The 19,513-nt window shown below is 43.0% G+C and overlaps 6 protein-coding genes across 12 annotated transcripts; 3 read left to right on the forward strand and 3 right to left on the reverse strand.

Moving 5' to 3' along the window:
• Positions 1 to 64: 64 nt before the first annotated feature.
• On the reverse strand, positions 65 to 5,966 carry LOC119548886 (wiskott-Aldrich syndrome protein family member 2). Of its 5 annotated transcripts, XM_037856531.1 has the most exons (7): positions 5,777 to 5,966; positions 3,726 to 4,534; positions 3,457 to 3,558; positions 2,675 to 2,755; positions 1,279 to 1,955; positions 969 to 1,215; positions 336 to 514 (listed from the first exon to the last, which is right to left on the reverse strand). In XM_037856531.1, the coding sequence occupies exons 2-7, from the start codon at positions 4,468 to 4,470 to the stop codon at positions 336 to 338; spliced, it is 2,031 nt and encodes a 676-aa protein (XP_037712459.1). In that variant the 5' UTR covers positions 4,471 to 4,534; positions 5,777 to 5,966. The 5 variants fall into 5 exon arrangements, with proteins under 5 accessions (XP_037712462.1, XP_037712459.1, XP_037712464.1 ...); XM_037856534.1 differs by lacking the exon at positions 5,777 to 5,966 and having other exon boundaries at positions 65 to 514; positions 3,726 to 4,470; XM_037856536.1 differs by lacking the exon at positions 3,457 to 3,558.
• A 180-nt stretch (positions 5,967 to 6,146) lies between these two features.
• Positions 6,147 to 6,785, forward strand: LOC119548887 (ATP synthase subunit g, mitochondrial). The gene is made up of 3 exons (XM_037856538.1): positions 6,147 to 6,240; positions 6,298 to 6,352; positions 6,441 to 6,785. Exons 2-3 carry the CDS (start codon positions 6,313 to 6,315, stop codon positions 6,698 to 6,700), a joined length of 300 nt encoding a protein of 99 aa, XP_037712466.1. The 5' UTR covers positions 6,147 to 6,240; positions 6,298 to 6,312; the 3' UTR covers positions 6,701 to 6,785.
• A 1,041-nt stretch (positions 6,786 to 7,826) lies between these two features.
• Positions 7,827 to 9,855, forward strand: LOC119548014 (DET1 homolog). The gene is made up of 2 exons (XM_037855084.1): positions 7,827 to 8,882; positions 9,055 to 9,855. The coding sequence occupies exons 1-2, from the start codon at positions 7,932 to 7,934 to the stop codon at positions 9,736 to 9,738; spliced, it is 1,635 nt and encodes a 544-aa protein (XP_037711012.1). The 5' UTR covers positions 7,827 to 7,931; the 3' UTR covers positions 9,739 to 9,855.
• A 15-nt stretch (positions 9,856 to 9,870) lies between these two features.
• Positions 9,871 to 10,594, reverse strand: LOC119548015 (protein PAF1 homolog). Its single transcript, XM_037855085.1, has one exon. The coding sequence runs from the start codon at positions 10,532 to 10,534 to the stop codon at positions 10,001 to 10,003; it is 534 nt and encodes a 177-aa protein (XP_037711013.1). The 5' UTR covers positions 10,535 to 10,594; the 3' UTR covers positions 9,871 to 10,000.
• Positions 10,595 to 11,437: 843 nt separating this feature from the next.
• Positions 11,438 to 13,216, reverse strand: LOC119546861 (vacuolar protein sorting-associated protein 72 homolog). Its single transcript, XM_037853463.1, has 4 exons — positions 12,970 to 13,216; positions 12,776 to 12,908; positions 12,058 to 12,358; positions 11,438 to 11,998 (listed from the first exon to the last, which is right to left on the reverse strand). The coding sequence occupies exons 1-4, from the start codon at positions 13,101 to 13,103 to the stop codon at positions 11,511 to 11,513; spliced, it is 1,056 nt and encodes a 351-aa protein (XP_037709391.1). The 5' UTR covers positions 13,104 to 13,216; the 3' UTR covers positions 11,438 to 11,510.
• Positions 13,217 to 13,474: 258 nt separating this feature from the next.
• LOC119546859 (transmembrane protein 214-A) lies at positions 13,475 to 18,873 on the forward strand. Of its 3 annotated transcripts, XM_037853460.1 has the most exons (8): positions 13,475 to 13,675; positions 13,741 to 14,045; positions 14,104 to 14,718; positions 14,780 to 14,984; positions 15,095 to 15,240; positions 17,335 to 17,751; positions 17,872 to 17,990; positions 18,052 to 18,873. In XM_037853460.1, the coding sequence occupies exons 1-8, from the start codon at positions 13,555 to 13,557 to the stop codon at positions 18,164 to 18,166; spliced, it is 2,043 nt and encodes a 680-aa protein (XP_037709388.1). In that variant the 5' UTR covers positions 13,475 to 13,554; the 3' UTR covers positions 18,167 to 18,873. The 3 variants fall into 3 exon arrangements, with proteins under 3 accessions (XP_037709388.1, XP_037709390.1, XP_037709389.1); XM_037853462.1 differs by lacking the exons at positions 13,475 to 13,675; positions 13,741 to 14,045; positions 14,104 to 14,718; positions 14,780 to 14,984; positions 15,095 to 15,240 and adding exons at positions 15,525 to 15,568; positions 17,134 to 17,243 and having other exon boundaries at positions 18,052 to 18,865; XM_037853461.1 differs by lacking the exons at positions 13,475 to 13,675; positions 13,741 to 14,045; positions 14,104 to 14,718; positions 14,780 to 14,984; positions 15,095 to 15,240 and adding an exon at positions 17,084 to 17,243 and having other exon boundaries at positions 18,052 to 18,865.
• The last annotated feature ends 640 nt before the right edge of the window (positions 18,874 to 19,513 follow it).

Raw genomic sequence — 19,513 nt, forward strand, 5'->3', positions numbered from 1 at the left:
TAGACCTTGACTCCCAGAAAAGCGAAAAAACAACGAATCGCTTCTTCTGGATTGTCGTCTAGGCTTAAAGTTCAAATGCGTTTACTATAGCGATTACTTTAACGATAATTACTCGTTGGTGTATATACAATTCTATTAAAGTTTTTGATTTTAGATATATGATTTAGGATTAGGTGTATTTTGTTTAAAGGGTGGTAGAAAAGCTTTGGTGCTTTTGTGTAATCCAATTGCATACCACGCTTGGTTTAGACCATCGTATGGATTAATTCTCTTTGGAATTACTTTTTCTTTTTGTTTTTTAAAATTATTTCGGGCTTTAACGAGTTAATCAGGGATCAAGCCGATGTTTCATTTGGTTCTATCCAGCCCTCACTGTCGTCCTCGCTATCGGAATCTTCGGACTCTGATAATTCGATAGCCACACGTCTGGCCAAGATTGAGGCCACATCCAGTGGCGCCGCGTTGCGTTCGATTTCCTTCTGCTCCGACTTTTCAACCTTGCGTAAAGTAATACCTGAAAAAATTATTTTGATTAATAAACCGACTATCAGATAACCGTTACTCTGTTTCAAAGCCAGATTAACCTAGTCATAACTTTTAAAATAAAAATGCCAAGTGAACGATTCTTAACATTTCGATAAAATTAATTTCTATTTGTTTTTACCAAGTTTTATTGTTATGGGCGTGGGCCTGGCATACCGCTGCGCAAGAAGCTCTAAAATCTACATGGGTAATCCATACCGTACTAGCTTTAATAGATTCCGAGATCTCAACGTTTATACAGACTGACAGACGGACATGGCTAGATTGACTCGGCTAGTAATCCTGATCAGGAACATGCATATGTATGTACTTTATATCCACAACTACATATTAAGAAATTGGCCTTTAAATGAGTGGAAGGTTTGTACGTCCTATATTTAGCATTAAAGCTATGTTAATTAACTATATTTCATGGAATTACTTACCATCCCGAATGGCCTTCATCAAATCATTGCGTGGGTCGTGGAATGGAGGCAACATCTTTTTAGGTGCGACAATGTGTGGCACACCATTTTGTTGGCCAGGCTGCATTTCGCCGTTGGCCAATGATTTGGGCAGAATTTGGTGCGGGCGCAGCGTGTGCTGGTTGCCACTACCCATTCCCTCCTCTACAGGTGGTGGTGGAGGAGGCGGCGGTGGAGCGGCGTTAGGTGGCGACATCTTGGGCGAATGCTGCAAGGGATTCCCATTAGTTATGTATAATTGAGATTTAATCAAAACAACAATGTAACAAACCTGATCTGGAACCGGCGGTGGTGGCGGCAAGTCGCTAAGGGAGTTCAGTTGGTTGCCCGCCATCCCGATGCTGTGGAAAGTATTGCTCAGCTGCGTCATGACCATATCATTGGCATTTTGGACGCTGTTGGGGGTCATCTGCGGAGATCCAGCTCCCGACGAACTGTTTGCCCGGCCAAGCAGTTTGGCCGCCATGTGGCCGCTGTTGCCTCCGTTCATGGCGGACATTGGTGAAATGACGTCTGGAACTGGCGGAGGCGGTGGCAAGGCGTCCCGACTGGTCGACATACTTCTGCCCCGGGTCGGAGTGTTGGCATTTGAGGCTGTGGGCGTGCCTCCACCGCTGCCATTCGACGGCGGAGCCGGTGGCGGCTGCGAGGGACGCGGCTTATTCCGCGATGGTGTGCCCGGTCCGTAGATGGGTTCCGGCGACATGACACCCTGGCCCGTTTGGCCGTACAGCGCGTGTGACTGATACAGCCCTGCGTCGTATATCTGCTGATGCTGCATGTGCATCTGCTGGGGTCCACCCATTCCGTTGCCGAAGGTGGCCGCATACTGATTGCCCATCTGGGGAGGAAGCTGCTCGTAGGTACCATCGATCTGCTCGGAATGGTAGCTTCGGTTCAACTCGATCGAGTTAGGTCGAGGTGGACGAGTATCGTAAACTCCCATATCTAGAAAAACGGATGGGAAACATTAGAGCTATTGACTTTCGCCGAATGCAAGCAACGTTTTTACAGGACACACATCTCATTTAAAAAACACGCCAATTATTGTGTAATTACACTTGAGGAACATTAAGACATGTAATTACAAGCAATTCAGAATTTCTGTGCATGTGAGACTGGCCGCTGGACTCGTATATAAATTTTGATAAATACAAACATCATACCGATTTGCAGTCTTTTTAAGCTCGCTGCACAGAAAACAATTTAGAGAAACTATCATAGAACAAGATGTGGCGACAGAAAGGAATTAGTAAAGCTGCAGAGTGACATGTAGACGTAGATATGGAAATTGACTGAACTACAACAGAAAGATAGGAGGATCCTAAACAAAAACTGCGGCTCAATCATAAATCGCGAGTATGAAATGAATTTAGTCAATATGCAAAACACATTGTAACCATAATGTGCATACACGTTACTTAAACATTACAAAGTAAGAAATGTCTAGTTTTACAGTGTTTTGTGATAAAAGATCTGCACTTTGCATGAACACGAAACTCATAAAATCACCGCGATTTCGACTGTTAGTTTGAATAGAGAGTTCTCTGTACACAGATATGCTAATAAAATCAAAAGGGGTTGCTAGAAAGGTAATAGGATAGAAGCGTGTGAAAGAACACTTATAGTCTTTGCTGAGCTTGCTTTAAGGTGTGTGGATGTCTAACCTGCAATCGCAACGGCGGTTTGCTTGGTGACATTACTGTTATTCTCCAAATGCGAAAGCATATTATAAGGCTTTATTGTATCTGTAAATGAGATGATTATGCGCGATTGATCCATTCGAAATTACAGAGCTAATTAAGTTTACGTTTATTAATATCGTAACGAAAAACCAGAAAAAGAATTTATTAAAACGACATGCAAATAAACAAAAGCTGTGAAAAAAGGTTGTCGATTCGGAGTATGAAGTAGAAAGTATTATGGACCTTGTTTACGTCCCTAAGAGGGATTGTTTTTAGTCGAAATGATCTCTCATTCAAAATTAGAGAATCATCAGGGTTAAAATGACTCTTCTCTGTCAAAAATGATATTATGCCTCAAGTGTTTTTTTCGTTAGTCATTGTTTTAAAAAACTGAGAGACAATTTTTTGGGATACTGTTTAAAGATCTAAATTTACGGAATATTTTAATAAACACAAAAACATTTTCAACCTTTTTTGTGTGGTATTCTGTTCAAAAGATCTTATAGAGAGCTTTTTGTGTGACGGATTTGTAAGCTCTGGAAACCGTGATTCGGTCACCTTTCTCTGGGTCGTGATAATGTGGGTTAATTCTAACTAGAGCAACTGCAAAATAATACGAATTAGTGATCCTCGATCTGGGTTTTGAGGCGAATCGAAAACTAGCGAGCTTTTGAGTGAAGTAGGTGAATGAATGGCGGGAACATCTGTATCGTGGGATGTCAGCCGGGCGCAAATAAAAGCCACGTGGGGCCCCATCATCGTACCTACGTCTTGGATATTACCGACAACTTGGTGGTGCGCATCGAGAGTGCATTGCCGCAAATCGATGTCAGCCTCGCCCACAGTCTGTATTTTGACTAGCTGAACTACACGGGCAGACAGGACATAATTGATAATTAAAATATACCATTCGATTGCAAGACAAGTGCAAATATTCAGTGCGTGAAACAAACGTTCCAATAACATCCTATCAATTTGGTTCGCACTGAGTACTTGGCTCTTCCGGTAACCAATCCCGTTGCGAAGTACTTACTTCCGTATCCGGCTTCTTCGTTCACCATGGAGTTTGGTGTGCGGTAGATGACGTTGTTGGGCATCAATGTTTCGCCGTGCACCAGGGCACGTTGTCGCTGCTGCTCGCGCGTGTTGTGCGGCACCCTTATTTTGGTCTTCTGCTTTTTGTTGCCACGTCCAGCCGGTCCACCGGCTCCTCCTTCCTGCCGCGGTCTGTTTAGCTTCTTGCCCTTGTCGTGCATCACACGCTCAGTGTCCTTTAGCATCTCCTGGCGCCACAGCTCAAAGAAGTAATTGGGATCCGTGTAGAATTTGAGTCCGTCCTTGCCATCATCTCTGTAGACGTTGAGCTTGTCCAGCGGCGGCGGCTTGTCGCACTGAGCATATGTGTCCATCATGGGCGCTGGCATTGTGGCGCGCGAGAAGATTTGCTGGTCAAATACCTTGGCCGACTTGAACGCTTTTTTGCGAGTTATGTCCGTCAGGGGTACCTCCTCAACGGTGCTGTCGAGCTGGGTCACCTTGATGGCCAGGCGATCGATACGAGCCTGCAAGGAGTTGGCCCGATCCCCGATATTGCCCACGTCACGGGCCAGTTCTCCGAACACATCCTCGGCGTGTTTGGACAACGAGGACAGCTGGCGGATGATGTTCGTCAGCGTTGTGTTGGTGACCGTCTCCAGCTCCACGGACTGCAGCTCATCCTGCTGGTAGACGGAGCGGGCCACATGCACGGGTTCTATCGATCTCTTGGGCAGCGGCATGGTCGGGCGCAATTAATAATTATCTCCAACTTGGCACACCCGTAAATTAGCGCGTCCTCATCGACTGAAATACATAATTGGAATTAGCCCAAATCTAAAACAACATTTTAAAAAATAACTATAATTAATTTTAGATTATTAAACTTTGATGAAAAAATAGTTTGTACATTGCCCATTTTTTATTTTTTATTAATATTTAAATTAAAATGAGCTAAGCTAGACAGATTTTCTAATGTTGAACCGATTAGAAATCCTTAAAATCGAATTTCGAATTAAGTAGTGAAATTAATAACTTGATGTGATATGGAATCTGATGTCTAAAGATTATTTTAAAAACAATCAATTAATTACAAAATTTGATATAACACAATTTTTAAGCCCACAGTCAAGTTTTCTATAAGCTTATAAGCTAATTGTAAGTGGAAATAAGCTCAGTACAAGCAAAGCAGTATTTTATATCAATCAAATTATGATAGATCTGCTCTAGTAGTCCAAATTCTCTAATATAAAATGTGGGATGGGATTACCCTGGTTGAGACTATATTGAGTAAATGTTTAATTTTAAATTATTTTTTCTGTTTGGAACTACTAAAATGGATGAAAAAGTATATTTTAGCTGAATATTATAAGACTATTTTTCTCAACGTTTTATTGATTTGTTAGTTTGAAGGCTCTCAAATAGCCGTTAGGAAAATGTATCACTAGTGCACTAATCCGTTGTCTAAAAAGAGTCACAACAGCTTGGTACGTATTGTCATAGATTCCAAGAGATGCTTATCCATTTCAGACTTCTTATCCACAAACACCCAGTTGTTATTTGAATTATTTTGTGATATGCACGACTGGTATTCGACGTCTGGACCACACCCCACGGAAACGACACCCACAGTGCGGTGATAAGGGCGTAACGCCCAAGTCACCCCCGCAAGATGCATTCACACTGTCCCGGCGAGATTAGTCGATAATGCGCCCCTTTCTGGTGGCACTATCTGGGGGCTCCGACCTGAGGGCTTTACGTGGGCACCTCTATATGCCATACGTATACGTATATCTTTGGGCCCCCACCAACGCAAATTAGACCGTCACGCACTCACACACACGCCCCAGCACCCAAGTACGCGGACGTCGCTGTGTGAGTGTGTGGCTTTTGGGGCGACTTTACGCGATTTTCGCACTGAAACATTTGCACAGAATCGCAACAATACACTGTGTCTCTGTGCAGGCACTTTCTATTCCCACTGCGACTTCGATTTAAAACACACTCAGTTCGGTTTTGGTCGCAGTTCACACCTCTCCGCACACTCACCGCCCGTCACACTTTTCGACCCGCAGCAGGCAACACAACAAACATTAAGCAGCCACTTCCGTTTCGGGGGTTCGGTGGCAAATTCGATCCAATGAAAACTCTAATTAGCCAATTTGGGGGCTTGAAAAATGCAAATATTTGCTCGTTTTGTGGAAACTAAGATTTCCACACCTTTGCAGTGTGACCGACGTTTTGCCGTTCGAAAATACCGCAGGGCTGCGGTAGCTCAAAAAAGTATGTAGAAAAGTATGCATAGTTGTAATTATGAATTAAAAACAGGAATATATCATTTTTGCCAAACTATTCTGTAAAATTAAATTCATTTTCCAAAAATTAATTCTATAGATATTTAATAATAAATAAAGTGGGACTTGGTATTTTTAGTATTCGACCGCTAATCGATAAGTGCTCCGCCAGCCCTGGTCCAGATCCATAACATCTCTGTTTCGTAGCACACTGAATAGGTATGGTTTTCCACACATTTCGCCAATTTCCTCTTGTATAATTCCCACTGCTTGCAGAACCAAATATAAAAAATGGCGAGTTTGGCTACCAAGGGATCAGGACTTGTGAACAGTAAGTGTCGTGGCTTGAAAGCCAACGGTTTTTCTCTACCAATTCAGCGCCTACTAATCGAAAAATTATGTAATGATCATTTTCGCAGGGCTCCTTACTCAGGCGAGGCCACAACTGGACGTGTTCCTGAAGTACGCCAAGGTGGAGCTGACGCCCCCGACGCCTGCCGACATTCCGGCCATCCGTCAGGGACTCGGCAATATCCTCAAGGGAGCCAAGTCCGGCGCCTACAAGAACCTCACCGTTCGCGAGGCCTGGCTTAACACCCTGGTGACCGCCGAGGTCATCTTCTGGTTCTACATCGGCGAGTGCATCGGCAAGCGCCACATTGTGGGCTACAACGTCTAATCTTAGTTATTTCTCCGCTTGGTAGTCACTGGAATGGCAAACGATACATTTCGACCCTGAATAAAGTGAAAATTGTAGTAACTTAGAACTCCGAAAATTTTAAAAAACAAAAAAGGTCTTCTAAAAACTTTGATCTACATTGATCATATGGTTTTCTCAGGATAATAAGTTTCGTTTTAAAATCAAAAAATCGAAGAATTACGTGGAAAAATTCGTAATCATTCAAATATCATATTGGTAATTCAGTTTTATGCTCCGAGTTTATTTCAGAGCGTCACAAACGTTCTTATGAGCTTGTAATTTTTCACCTTGAACATTGGTAAAACTGTTTTATGGACAGCTTGAGCCCTTAAAATTTTCAAAGTGCCCAAGCCAAAATATATGTTTCCGGAACATTAGTCCTAAAACAAACAACCGTTGATTTACCCTTAGAATCGATCGATGTGTGGCAGCAAATAGGATATTTGGAAAAAATTTAAAGACGGTTGCTTAAATTCATTATTTAATACGATAATTTTTCGAAAGCTAAAAAAGCGGTTTTAATAATGGAAGCTAAAAAGAGTGTGGAATTTCTTAAATTGTAGAAAATTTCATAATCGAGGGGGTCACATAATTCTCATCCAAGCATAGGCTTGTAGAATTTGTATTGAAGAAGAATTGTTTGTCTTAGGAATACAAAAATATATAGATCAGTAAAACGTAAACCAAACTATCCTATGTGCATCAATATAAGTTTTACACGACTAAAGTGATTTCTGTAGGGTAAATTTGATCTTTTCAAACATCTGCTGTCGTGTCGGTATACATATGTATGTATGAAGTATATACATTTAAGGAACACAAGTTGTTTTTTCCGGAGTATATTTAGTTTGTTAGGCTTTCTGTTAGAAACCTATACATAACTTAGCTTAAAATGTATATTCATTTAAAGAAAGTTTTTCTACAATCTTCTTTAAGCACTAAAATGTAGGCTCGATAGAAATTTGCACGATTTTTTTAGTTATTTAAATTAGAGTGAATAAAAGCATTTAATCTTTAAATGAATATGTAATTTAATTGTGTTTAAGGGTTAAGTACTGTAGCGGGAGTATATTTTGAGAGTCTAGTCGCGGTCACACTAAAATTTCATTATTTTGGAATTGCGATCAGCAACCATCTGTTGCACAAAAAGCGCCAACAGGTTCGAGCCGGTTTGACAGGGATAGCAAGGACTGATCCATGGTCAGCCAGGATGGCCTACGAGCGACGCCTCCGATCGCAGAACCTCGTGCATCTGCTCCAGAACCGCGAGTCCGGATACACCTGCGCGGGCAGTCAGCTGGGCAGGATGCCCCGGTTGGCCTACGAACGCCCCTTCTACAAGTGCATCACGCCCTGCTTGACCATTGACTCGATCTCGATTCCGCCGGTATACCTGCGCAAGTTCACGCCGGATGGCAGCAAACTGCTGGCCTTCTCGCAGGATCAGCGCAGCCTGCACATCTACCGCTACAGGGGATTCAGCAGTGCGGCGGTGGGCGAACTGATCCGCCAGGCGGACGTGGGCAGTGGCGAGTGCTTCAGCAGCCAGGACAGCGCCCTCAAGAGCACGATCTTTGAACGCCTGTTCGCCACCAAGGAGGCACTGAGTCTGCGACTGTGCCAAGGCGACTACAGCCTCTACTATCTGCACCGGGAGTTTAGTGTGTTCCTGGAGGAGGGCCGGTATGTCCTGCTGGCAGCCATGTCCGTGCTGCGTAGTGCTCTGCCCTTCGACGACTACGTCCGGTATCCAGATCTCTTCGACAAACTGGACGCCTTCTCCTATGTGTTCTTCGTCGTGGATCTGAAACTGGGCGTGGTAACCGACAGGCTCCTCCTGGCGCACGACTCCATCGTGATTGCCCACAATCATGGCATTTCAGTCTTTGGCTCCAAGGTGGCGATCATGTCGCGGCTGCATCAGTGCATCTACGTCTACTCTGTGGCAGAGGGCAAGTTCCACAAGCAGGAAACGATTGGCCCCCGACCGCGAAACTTTATCGAGAAGGCTCCCACCAGTATTGAAAACCTGGATGCGACCACGGTTCTGCCCATTACGCACATTAAACAGCGCGTTCTTAGCTTCCTTTACCGCCAAATTGACCTCAATAGCCCCAGTGCCAAGGAAAAACTTAAGGAGTTTTACAAAAACTTTGAGTTTGTAAGTCATATGGTTATAAGTTTAGATTTTTACGTATTCGAAAATGTCCCAAAAATATCTTTTAACCGTTATTTTAGTGATCCTGAAATCCTCAAGACATTTTTAAACACCTTAATTAAAATGAAAACTGCATTTAAGTAGAAAACCATATCTAACAAGTTTCCTTCATTAGGTTGAGCACATGATTATGGAGAGAATGCAACTGGTAAACAAGGAACTTCTCCTTTTGCGCTACGAAGAACGTCCAAAAGACAGCGATACCATGCCAATGGCCCAATCACCCCGCCGCTTGTATGTGTTCTACACGATATCTGCCGAGGAAGTAGTTGGTGTGTATCCAGATTATTCTGTCGACCTGCTGCAAATCATACTGCAGTTCTACGATGAGATGAGCAATGTACGATCGCTGCAAACCGGAGACGCGCCCTCACTGCCCCTGCATTTCTTCCTTAAACAAAACTTCGTGGACGCCAACGACTCGATTCTCTTCGTCCGACATGCGGCGTTGCGATTTAACCCCAGCGTTCCCGTAAGCTCCCAGAGCCTCTCGCCATCTCCTTATCTGAGGTTCAACGAATTCAGCTTCGACGATCGGCACGTATCGCCCCTGGAGCGACCCAATCCCTGCTCCGCCGAACCCATTGTCTTCCGAGATCGGACCACACAGTCGGTCAAGTTCAGGCTGCACGCCACGGCGCGCAGGCAAATCAACTCTTTGGCACCTCGGGAACTGTGCGCCTTTATTTGGCATCCGTTCGAGCCGCTAGTACTCAGCATTCAGAAATGCATGAACAGCTACGCCTACCATGTGCATTTGTACAATCACGGCACGGTAGTGGAGCAGGCAAGTGCCTAATATGCCTTATATATTTAAGTAGAATACTGTATAGTATCTTTTATATTATATTGATAGTATATGTGATATGTTTACCGACATTTGATAAAGACATTAATTTGTTGTTTTTGGAATAGAGAAACTTATCTGTTATTTGGGAGTGCAGCAAAACATTTGTTCGATTTTATTTTACTCAGGATCTTTAATAACCAAATTATCTATCCTTAAAAGGTAAATGAAACAATTACATTTTTTTCTTATTTGTATTGAATGTTCAAAAGGTCTATGCCGAGGTTGAGTGGTGACCATCCTCGTTGTATTCCTTGTTGACTTTAAGGGAATGATTGATAACGCTTGAGCCGCCTGGAGGATAGTTTGACGAAGGACCTGTTCCTTGGCCAGGCGCCGGCTGCTGAGGCTGATTTGGCGAATTTGGGTTATAGCCTGGGTTCTGTCCAGTCCCAGCCTGGGGATAACCCGGCGGTGGAGGTGGTGGAACTAGGGTGTACGGATTGAAGCCGGGAATGGGTGGGTAGCCGGGCGATGGGTAGGCGTGCATGGCGGAAGGTAGGTACTGTGGATACTGCGGATTCGGCGGTGGGTAAGGGTATGGATAGGGGTTGTACTGATACGGCTGCCCATAGCCGAAGGGCATGGGATATGCAGGATAATTGTACTTGTGCTCGGTAGTCGTATACTTGTTTTTGTGCTTGCTCTCCCCGCTGCTGCTGCTTTCGCTGCTATCACTGTCCGCCCGGACCCCGCCGTACTGGCATACCAGTACCAGGAGGACTCCAATCGCAGCCCTGTTCTTCATTGTTTCGGTTAACCGCAAGACGTTCGAATAATCAGAGCTCACGGGTTTGACTAAATCTTAGACAAGAAAATACCTTGTCCGTTTAGACAATCCAAACAGCCAGCGCGTGCGTTGTTTTTTGATAAGTAGACAAAAACATACAAATCCGACAAGGTTGCAGCCGAGTCTGCTAAACTAATTCCCTGTAAAATGTCCATATTTTGGAAACTGTTTTTTAGTAATTATAAACAGATCGGTGTATTTTTTGTCTACCTAAATGGAGTATTAATAAAAATTTTTTTTATATAAGAGTTGAAATTTAATATCATAATCATGTTAACAACTAAATGGCGATTCAAAGTATACCTATTTTGTAATTGTTAGGAACTGGAAATTATTTGCGTAGCTTCTAGGTGTCGGAACAACCGCATTTCCTCTAGGTTTGTGTTACTTAATAGACAGAGGCTGTGCGGTTATCAACTTGACCATTTGACGGAAATTAAACAAAACAATACATACGAATAATCCTAATAGGCGACAATGAAGCTCTGAAAATTTAACCATATACAATTTAAAACGTAGTGTTAATCATAACTGAGATATAAATAAAGTAATAAATAGGTTTTGTGCAAATGGGATGAACAAGATAAGCCGTATTATCTTCTTGTTGAGTCAACAAACCGGATGCTGCTGTAAATGTACACACGAATTAGGTTCTCTTTCTCCAATCAAAACAGACTGGTTATAAATAACTTTTGAAAGATAAGGTTTTGGGAAATACCCTATGTATTTCTCGATGGTCGTAATTGTAAAATGTATATTTGAAAGAATATGTTAAATAAACATTAGGCTCAACCCTAATCAATTTGAGGGTTGACTAACAAATATTTTCTTGTTTACTAAAAAGGTAATTTAATCCCCGAGTCGAGGTTATTCGTTGTGTTCCCGTTTTTTATTCGATATATAACTTATCAAACTAATAAATTGGTGGTTTTGTTTAGTTTTCTCCGTTTTTGGTGGCAGCTGCTGAAGCCTTAAGGCGATTTTCTTTGACCAGCTTGCGCCATTCCAGCCACTTGGTCAGCTCGGGCTGCTCGCTGCTGCCGCCCTGCTGCTCCAGCTGCATGTAGTAGGCCTCGCGTAAGATCTTGAAGGCTTGGATGCTGTAGTATGGCTGCTGGGTGACCGGATCGAAGTAGCGGGCTGGGAGTCTGGTAATCGGACAGATCCCATTGCTGACTTTGGGTGGCGGTTTGTGCCGGAAGATATTCTGGAACACCTTGTCGTTGAAATCGTTCTCGACAATGACGAATGTGCGTTCACATTTTCCGCCGGGATCCTTTGAATCGATTGGAAGATTGGCTCCTCGAGTGGGCTTTCGCGTGGCGGGCATGGTCAGTGAATGGTACCGTATCGTTGGTCCTGTGAACGTGCGCTTGGTGGGTCGCGATTTTTTTTTCTCCAGCTCCATTTTTTGGAACTTTTCTGCAAGTTCAAAAGGAAAATGTCTTATGATTGTTTCAACAAACGCTTTGGGTACCCACCCAGAGATTTAATGTTCTCCTCTTCTGTTATTTTGGCCTCCTCCAGCAGCTCCTCCTGCGTGGGCATGCAGTCCTCCACACGCACCTTCTTCTTCTTGCGCTTGCGGGCATCGTCCAACTCCTTGAGGCGGATTTTCGTGGCCTGCGTCTTGATGGCCGTCGAAGTACGAATGGATTTGCGGCCAGAGTCAAGGACTGTGAAACGAGGACGCACCCGTCGCTTAGTCACCCCACCACTACCTCGTTTTTTGTTTGAGGCTGGTACGGCCTTTGATTCCTTCTTGACTGCCGGTTTGGTTTCCTAAAAATATTTCATTATTATTATAATTTTCCAAATTTTCCTTAATGGGTCAAAAGGGATTCACACGATAAAATACATTTTTTTTTATCAAAAACATTAAGAACTTAGCTAATGGGGGTTTTGTTTTGCAAGATCTGGGTCAGTTTAACTAAATATTCTGTTATTCGGGGATATTAAAATCCTTACATCAATACAAAATCAAAATACGCCCGAGGAGGGACAAACAGAGCAACAAATATAACAATTATACTTGTATGACTTTGCTGAAAAATGGTATTTGGTAGGAGAGTTTAGCTGCAATCAATTTAAAAATATTTAAGAATGTTTTAAACGTTTGTACCCTTGTAATTTGATAAGAGCGTGCAATTTTAAGATTGTGGAACCTTGATAAAGAAGTGTTTTGAGAGTGAGTGGCACCTTGTAAGCCTTCGTGTTGACTCCACCGCGTTTCCGCTTTCTTTCGGGCGCCTCTTCCTGGTCTGAAACGAGCTCATCCTGCTCATCGATACTGAAGTCCGAGTCCACCACATCCTCCTCTTCGTCCTTCTGTCTGAGGAAAGGATATCGAATGATTTTACATGTTCGAATTTCTCAATTAAAGCAAGACTCACTCGTATTCCTTGTCCTCTTCTTCTTCCTGAAAGCCGCCATAGGACGTTTTGTAAAAGTCGTCCTCCTCCTCTTCGTTCAGTAGGTGGGCTATTTTGTTGCCGGCATTGTTGCGCCGGGAGCGTGAAGCAGCCATTTGTTTGGTCTTATACTTTATAAAACCGTTCTTAACGCAGCAAATGAATAAAATTTAAGAATTTTTGGCCAACGATTTTTGTAAACAAGCCGGGGAGTGTGACCAGGCTAAGATAATTACAAATACCACGGATGGTTGAAAACTTAAATAAACGCTACTTTTAAAAGTTGTTGTAGCCCTGGTAGCCCTGACAATTTTAAGGTTTTTATAGGTTTTTCCTGTTATTTACAGATGATAGCTACGTGCTTTCAGCACTGTCACAACTTGTAAAGTACACGAAAAAGGCAACAAATTGATTTTCAAGTCCCACCGAATTAATATATTATTTTTGATATTTCAGCTAATGCATCTAACGTTCACACTAATCCATCGGCTTGTTGCTTTTCGTTCCGCCGGCCGCCTGCACTTCATAGTTTAATTTAATTCCACCAATTAACAGACTGCATTCAAAATGTCGGAACAATGGGAGGTGGTCTCCAAGTCGCGCAAGCAAAAGAATCTGGACAAGAAGGTGATCGCCCACACGGAGCAGAAGCGGATTGCGGCCCAGCTGCCCAAGCTGGAGGAGTTGTGTAGGAATTTCGAACAGAGTGCACCTGGCATTGCGATTACAAATTTTCCCTTTTCTTATCCACAGTGCCAACTCAGCGATATCGCAATCTGTTCGGTTCCAGCAGCAACAACAACAACAAGTCCCATTCCCCCGCGAAATCCAGTTCAAGTGCCTCGTCTTCCTCTAAGACCAACAAATCGCCAGTTAAGAAGAACCCCGTGAAGAATGCGGGTGCGTCGTCGACTCAGAAAAAGTCCACGTCGTCGTCCGTGGGAAAGCCAAAAACCCTGGAGCTGGCGTTGAAGAGCATCACCCGGGATGATTTCGCCGCTCAACTGGAGCAGGTGAAGCTCAGTTGTCCTGGTTCCGAGTTGCGCTGGCTTAGTCATGTAGGTCATTCCACGAGATTCCTACAGATCCAGTTAACTATTTTTTTGCTCCCCCTAGATTGCTCTGTACTTGAATGGCGCCCTGTCCTACGACTGCGATCCCATCTTCTCCGGCCGCTCGGCTCAGTACCCCAGTGTCTTGGCCAGTGCCTCGCTTAAGTATTCTGTTGTGGAGTTTCTGGGGAGCGTGGGCGAGCAAAACCTGGAGTACTTCTTCTACTCCCTGCTGGACAGCATGGCCACGGATCTGAATAACAACCAGACAGTGGCCGGTTACAAGCTGGTCCTCCAGTTGATCGGTCAGAACTGGCCGAGCATTTGCTCCAGGAACCTGGCCAAGACTGCGCTGCTGCGGAATTCCTACCAGAACCGTAGCAACATCTGCCTGAGCATCCTGTGGGCCATTGGTCAGGGCGGCTACCAGTCGCTGAACGAGGGCGTCAGGGTGTGGCAGAACCTGATGCTGCCCAACCTGGAGCTCAAGCAGTACACCAAGTTCGTGGTGGAGTACATGGAGCGGGCTCTAAGTGCAGCAGCTGCCAGAAAGCCGGTGGATTCGTTGCAGCTCAACCAGCAGGAGTTCTTTGCCACCTACAATGCGCTCAATGCGACCTACAACAATCTGCCCAAGGAGTGGCAGCAAAGTCTGAAACGAAGTGCGCGCTTGTTACTTGTAAGGCCCACATGCCTAGAATCGACCATAGTTTTCTGATTCTTTTCTCCTGTATTTATAGCAACACTATATTGACAGTCCCGTGAAGCATGCCAATATATTCCTGACACTCTTCCGCGAAATAAGCGCCAACTCCAAGCAGAATAACGAGATCGAAGGCTGTATTAGTTGCCTGCTCAGCAGCGGCAGAGATGATTGCCTCAGGGTGTGGCGGATGAACTACAAAAAGCAACAGTTGCCAAGTCTATTGCTACTGAAAGCTATAGGTAAGATCTAAGCGCTTTTAATTGTATTGAACATTGGAAAAACATTGAAAAATGTTCATTTAAATGAAATTTTACTTATAACACAAACATTGGCTTTCAACCCGCCTTAGACGACAATTGGACAACGTCTACCCACGAATTGGCTACGTCGCCTGTATATCACACTTTTCTGCAAGATGTAGAAAATCTGAACGAAGAACTTCAGGCGGGCAAGCGCAAAGATGGCAACTTAGAAAGCTTAAAAGAAGTATTGCTGGTAAGTACGGTTTAAATATATATTTATGTATCGCATATTTTGTAACGTAAGTCGCTGTGATCCCAACTATAAAATATTTCGTTTTTGAAATATCACTTTTAATAATTTGGATACATCTTTTTTATAACGAATATGAGCATTTATTAATAAATTTCGGTTAAAAAACGAGTAAAATTTCGCGAAATTGAAATCTGGAACGGAGTGGATAGATTTAAATGTTTCGCGCATTTTATTACACATCTGGGCACACTGTTAGGCTCTCTATCGCTGGTGATGGACATTTCCATTTCCTAGTCTGGTCACATCGCTCTCGTGAAAAAAAACGAAGGTATAAGTTTGTTCAACTGACAACCAATAGTGAATAATTAATTGCAATCGGTGCTAAAAAGAATGACTTGGGCTAATTAAGCACTGCAGCTGGTGCAAGAACTACCTATTAGGCAGAAAACCCCCAAGGATTAGCTGATAACCAAACGAAAGTTCAGAGGGGACGCTGCCAACGCGACGTCGCTGCGAGAAAGAGACGGAAAAGGCTAGCCGGCGTTCGCCCGTAATTTCTCTCAATTTCAACTGGCTTTTTATCGAGAGTGAGCATAAATTAATGGTCCGCACCTTAATTATCGCGTTGTCGCTCCAGTTGTTGTTGTTATTTAGGCAGTGCAAAGTGCGTTTCGGCCTTAGGTGTGTGCGTGTCATCATTAACGGTTGTGTATGCGTGCGCCCCTCTGCACCCGTATTGGTATTGGTGGCAGCTATAACTGCACTTTTCCCATAGCGTTGCCATGCGGGTTCCAGTTGCCGCTAAATTTCTCCGAGCGGACGTGTTGCTTTCGAAAAGAGAGATTAGGGCATCATGGGATCATAAATCTCGATTTATCAGGCCACAAATTCTTATCAGCACGCCCAATTTTTTGGTGACCTGAAGCTTATTTGTATTTTCCTGTTGACTGATGTGTTCCAGCTGCGATTGGCTATCCGCCGCCCGCACCCCTCCCTCTCGCCGATTGTGCGCACTCTCGTCTTCTCCCCTCTTCTCTTCTCTTCCCACTCTCACTCTCACTGCACAGTGGTGCAGTTTGGCACTCTTACCTGAAATTCATCCAACGCCACGATTGCGAATACCGAGGTCAAAAAAAAAAAGAAGAAAGAACGCTCCGGCCTTCCCAATTTAGGCTGCTTCAACACGTGGCATGACCACTGTGACCCTGATTCTCGCCGGCCTTCTCAATTCTTCTTCATTATGTACCTTTCTTTTACTCGGAAACGAAAACAAAGAAACTTTGAGGCCGTAGGTGGTAGTTCATCGAACTCTTTTGGACATACAAACTTTTAGAAAATATTTTAGGATGGGCCCTCTTTTTTTTATTTTTCTTTTTGCACTCTTCACCCTAAAACCTCATTAAAAAGTAATATTAAAGTTCACAAAAGGCATAGTCAATCTCTCTCAAGATCAAAAATAATTCAAATAATAAAATATCTATAAAACATTTTCATCTATAAATAATTCTGCCAAAACTTCAAAAAAATTATTTTTTAACTAGTAGCCTTAAAATGGCAAATGGTTAAAAGTTATAAAACGCCAGTTTATAAAGTTCTAAAAAAACGTACGCTGAATTAATACTAATATGAAGTATGCCTATTTTAATTTTTAGTATCTGGACAAATTTGTCCGAGTATACGTACTTACAACTTTTAATTATCCCCTCTCGCGGTTTTAGCTTATTCTCGCATCTTAGGTCATCGCGCTCTTATCCCGCAAAGCATTCCAACGCAATCTTTGTGGCAGTCGCAAAAAAAAGCTCGGTTTAAAAGCTCTCAAAGGCCCGTCATTCTTTTTAGCAACACAATTGCAATGATAAACACAATAATTAATTCAACTTCTCTTGTGAACAGCTGAAATAATCTAGAAATACTCGAAACTAAGTGAAATTAATTAGAAAATGGCTCAGGTTAAACCGAAAAGTAACAAACAGGGCGGCAAACCAGCGCCGGCCGCCAAAAAGGTAAACACAGCGACTGAATTAAAAAAGGCGACCAAATTAAATTCCCCCAGCTCGAAATTCTTATTGATTTTATGACTTTTGTACCTTAAAGAGCGTCCAGGAGAAGAGCAGCGCGCAGCAGAAGAAGAACAAACAGAATGCTGCGGCACAGAAAAAGAAATGCGGATGCTGCAAGTGGACGTTGGGCAGCATTTTCATCATCGCCCTGATTGCCGGAGCTCTGTACTACGACACCGAGGTCAACGGCAAGGGGGTGTTCGAGAAATCGGCCACCGGCAAGGTGCTGAAGAACGCCGGAGTGCTGCCGCATGTGCAGAAGACCTGGTACACGGTCATGGGTGCCGGAGCACGGGGCTACAAGTGGGCGGAGGTGAATGTCCCGCCGTACGCCGAACCGGCGATCAAGACCTCCGGCGACCTGTGGAAGCTGGCGAGGAATGCGGCCTGCAACGTTTACCAGAACGGCAAGGGGTACTTCGGCGCCAAGTGGCCAGTTGTGGCCAAATTCGTAAGTTGTCGATGTGAAGATGAGGTCATATCACGTTTGAGTATGCTCTCTCAAACCAGTTTTGAATTAATCTTTCTGTTACTTTGGGGCTCCTTTGTTAATATGCTTTCTAATTTGTAGATTGACCAATACGTGCCCAATTTGTCTGCCAAGATTGAAGCCTTTGCCGCGGGCGCTAGCGATTTTGCCGTCAGCAGCTACGAAAAGTCTGCCGTGCTGATCAAGGAAAAGGTGCTTGTGTAAGTTTGAGTGGCTGTTTTGTTTGAGAAAGCATCCCTTATAATTCTATCGTTTTATCAGTGGCCGTCTCTCGCCCGAGAACATCAATCTGGCGCTGAACCAGACGCGTAACGCCGCCCTGGAGTACTACAACCAGTTTCACAAAAAGGTCGACGCATACGCCAAGCTCAAATGATTCTAAGCGTCAGGCACGCTTACCTCTCTAACAGCAACATCATCAGCAGCTGCAGCAGAAGAAAACACAAAACGCGTCATAGTAAATAGGAAGGAAACCCTAATTTTTCGCAATTAGTTAAAAAACCGGAAAATGTTCTACCAGTCGAAACTCAAGAAGCCATTCACATTCATCAACAACTTCTCGTCAAGTCTAATTAAGAAAAAGCAATACGAGCAAATCTTTGTGGATGCCGATAGTGTACACTAACAACTTAGTAAATTCAACCTCTATACTGATAAATTAGTTAAAAATCCGAAAAAATTTCTGTTGTACAACATTTGTTTAAACATTTTTCTCCAAGATGAGAAAACATTATTTTTAAATTTGTTTACAACGGCTTGCGAGTTTTGTAAAAAGTTCTATCAACAAAATTTTTGTAATTGTAATTATTTAAGTGCGTTTTTTTGTGGCGATGCGCGAAGTGTTAACTAAAGTATGTTAACTGAACTTAACAATTCCAACTGCATTTTGAAGGCAAACAATAGATTCAAATATTTTTATACTTTTACTCATAGTTTCTTATTTTTGTGTGTGCATTTCTGTAGACTCCAATATTTGCATAAAAGCGCTATCCTTTCGATTCGATTTTAAATCTCATTTGTATATTTAATGGAATACACGATTTTGCATAAATAAAATAAAATTGAAAGAAGTGAAGTACAGAATCAAAAATGGTTTTTATTAAAGCGCTGAACGGAACAGGAACTCATCGTTGCGCCGATAAACGAATTTGATCGAAACATCACTCCGAACCGGTGTGGTGCAGATATTTTTAAAAAACGAACCAAATTATTCGCAGGAACGCCGATTCATTTGGTAACTATTTTTTCAAATTCTGTTTGAAAAAAACCCTTTATTTTGTTTTTTTTTACTTAACAAGCATTCCATATTCTGGGGGATTGTCTGTATTAACTTAGTGTAGTTACTAAGGGAAATAACACTACAAGGTTGTTTATGCTGCCATTATTATATCACATATTGTTTTTGCCCTGGCTTAAACCAGCATATCGACGAACCGGTTCACAAGCCGGAACCTTATCAATCGTTTAGGCTCGAATCCAGTACCAACCCAAATCCAAAATGATTCGATATCGCCATCCAATCCCATTGTTGCGGATCCGACTAAGAATACGTGTTCATTATTAAACAAATTCTGGATCTTGAAATTGAATTGATGTAAATTACAATATTTGATACAATGAAAGAAATATTTTTCGATATTTGCCCAGAAAAATTTCGTTCAGAAACGACATCACACTTATATTTTGAAAATGTGTGTTCAGACGAAAACATTTATATAAATTT

Source organism: Drosophila subpulchrella, chromosome 2L (assembly GCF_014743375.2).
Source record: "Drosophila subpulchrella strain 33 F10 #4 breed RU33 chromosome 2L, RU_Dsub_v1.1 Primary Assembly, whole genome shotgun sequence".
NCBI lineage: Eukaryota > Metazoa > Arthropoda > Insecta > Diptera > Drosophilidae > Drosophila > Drosophila subpulchrella.

Bases quoted from the DNA above. Each gene is read 5' to 3' on its own strand.
- LOC119546861 (XM_037853463.1), bottom strand. From the start codon at position 13,103: ATGGCTGCTTCACGCTCCCGGCGCAACAATGCCGGCAACAAAATAGCC. The intron at 12,909-12,969 runs GTGAGTCTTGCT...TCCTTTCCTCAG, and splicing joins GAAGAGGACAAGGAATACGA to ACAGAAGGACGAAGAGGAGG. The intron at 11,999-12,057 runs GTGGGTACCCAA...TTGAACTTGCAG, and splicing joins GGAGAACATTAAATCTCTGG to AAAAGTTCCAAAAAATGGAG.
- LOC119548015 (XM_037855085.1), bottom strand. From the start codon at position 10,534: ATGAAGAACAGGGCTGCGATTGGAGTCCTCCTGGTACTGGTATGCCAG.
- LOC119546859 (XM_037853460.1), top strand. From the start codon at position 13,555: ATGTCGGAACAATGGGAGGTGGTCTCCAAGTCGCGCAAGCAAAAGAAT. The intron at 17,752-17,871 runs GTAAGTTGTCGA...TCTAATTTGTAG, and splicing joins GGCCAGTTGTGGCCAAATTC to ATTGACCAATACGTGCCCAA. The intron at 17,991-18,051 runs GTAAGTTTGAGT...TCGTTTTATCAG, and splicing joins ATCAAGGAAAAGGTGCTTGT to TGGCCGTCTCTCGCCCGAGA.
- LOC119548886 (XM_037856534.1), bottom strand. From the start codon at position 4,470: ATGCCGCTGCCCAAGAGATCGATAGAACCCGTGCATGTGGCCCGCTCC. The intron at 3,559-3,725 runs GTAAGTACTTCG...CTGCCCGTGTAG, and splicing joins CGAAGAAGCCGGATACGGAA to TTCAGCTAGTCAAAATACAG. The intron at 1,956-2,674 runs GTTAGACATCCA...CCGTTTTTCTAG, and splicing joins AACCGCCGTTGCGATTGCAG to ATATGGGAGTTTACGATACT.
- LOC119548887 (XM_037856538.1), top strand. From the start codon at position 6,313: ATGGCGAGTTTGGCTACCAAGGGATCAGGACTTGTGAACA. The intron at 6,353-6,440 runs GTAAGTGTCGTG...TCATTTTCGCAG, and splicing joins GGGATCAGGACTTGTGAACA to GGCTCCTTACTCAGGCGAGG.
- LOC119548014 (XM_037855084.1), top strand. From the start codon at position 7,932: ATGGCCTACGAGCGACGCCTCCGATCGCAGAACCTCGTGCATCTGCTC. The intron at 8,883-9,054 runs GTAAGTCATATG...TTCCTTCATTAG, and splicing joins TTTACAAAAACTTTGAGTTT to GTTGAGCACATGATTATGGA.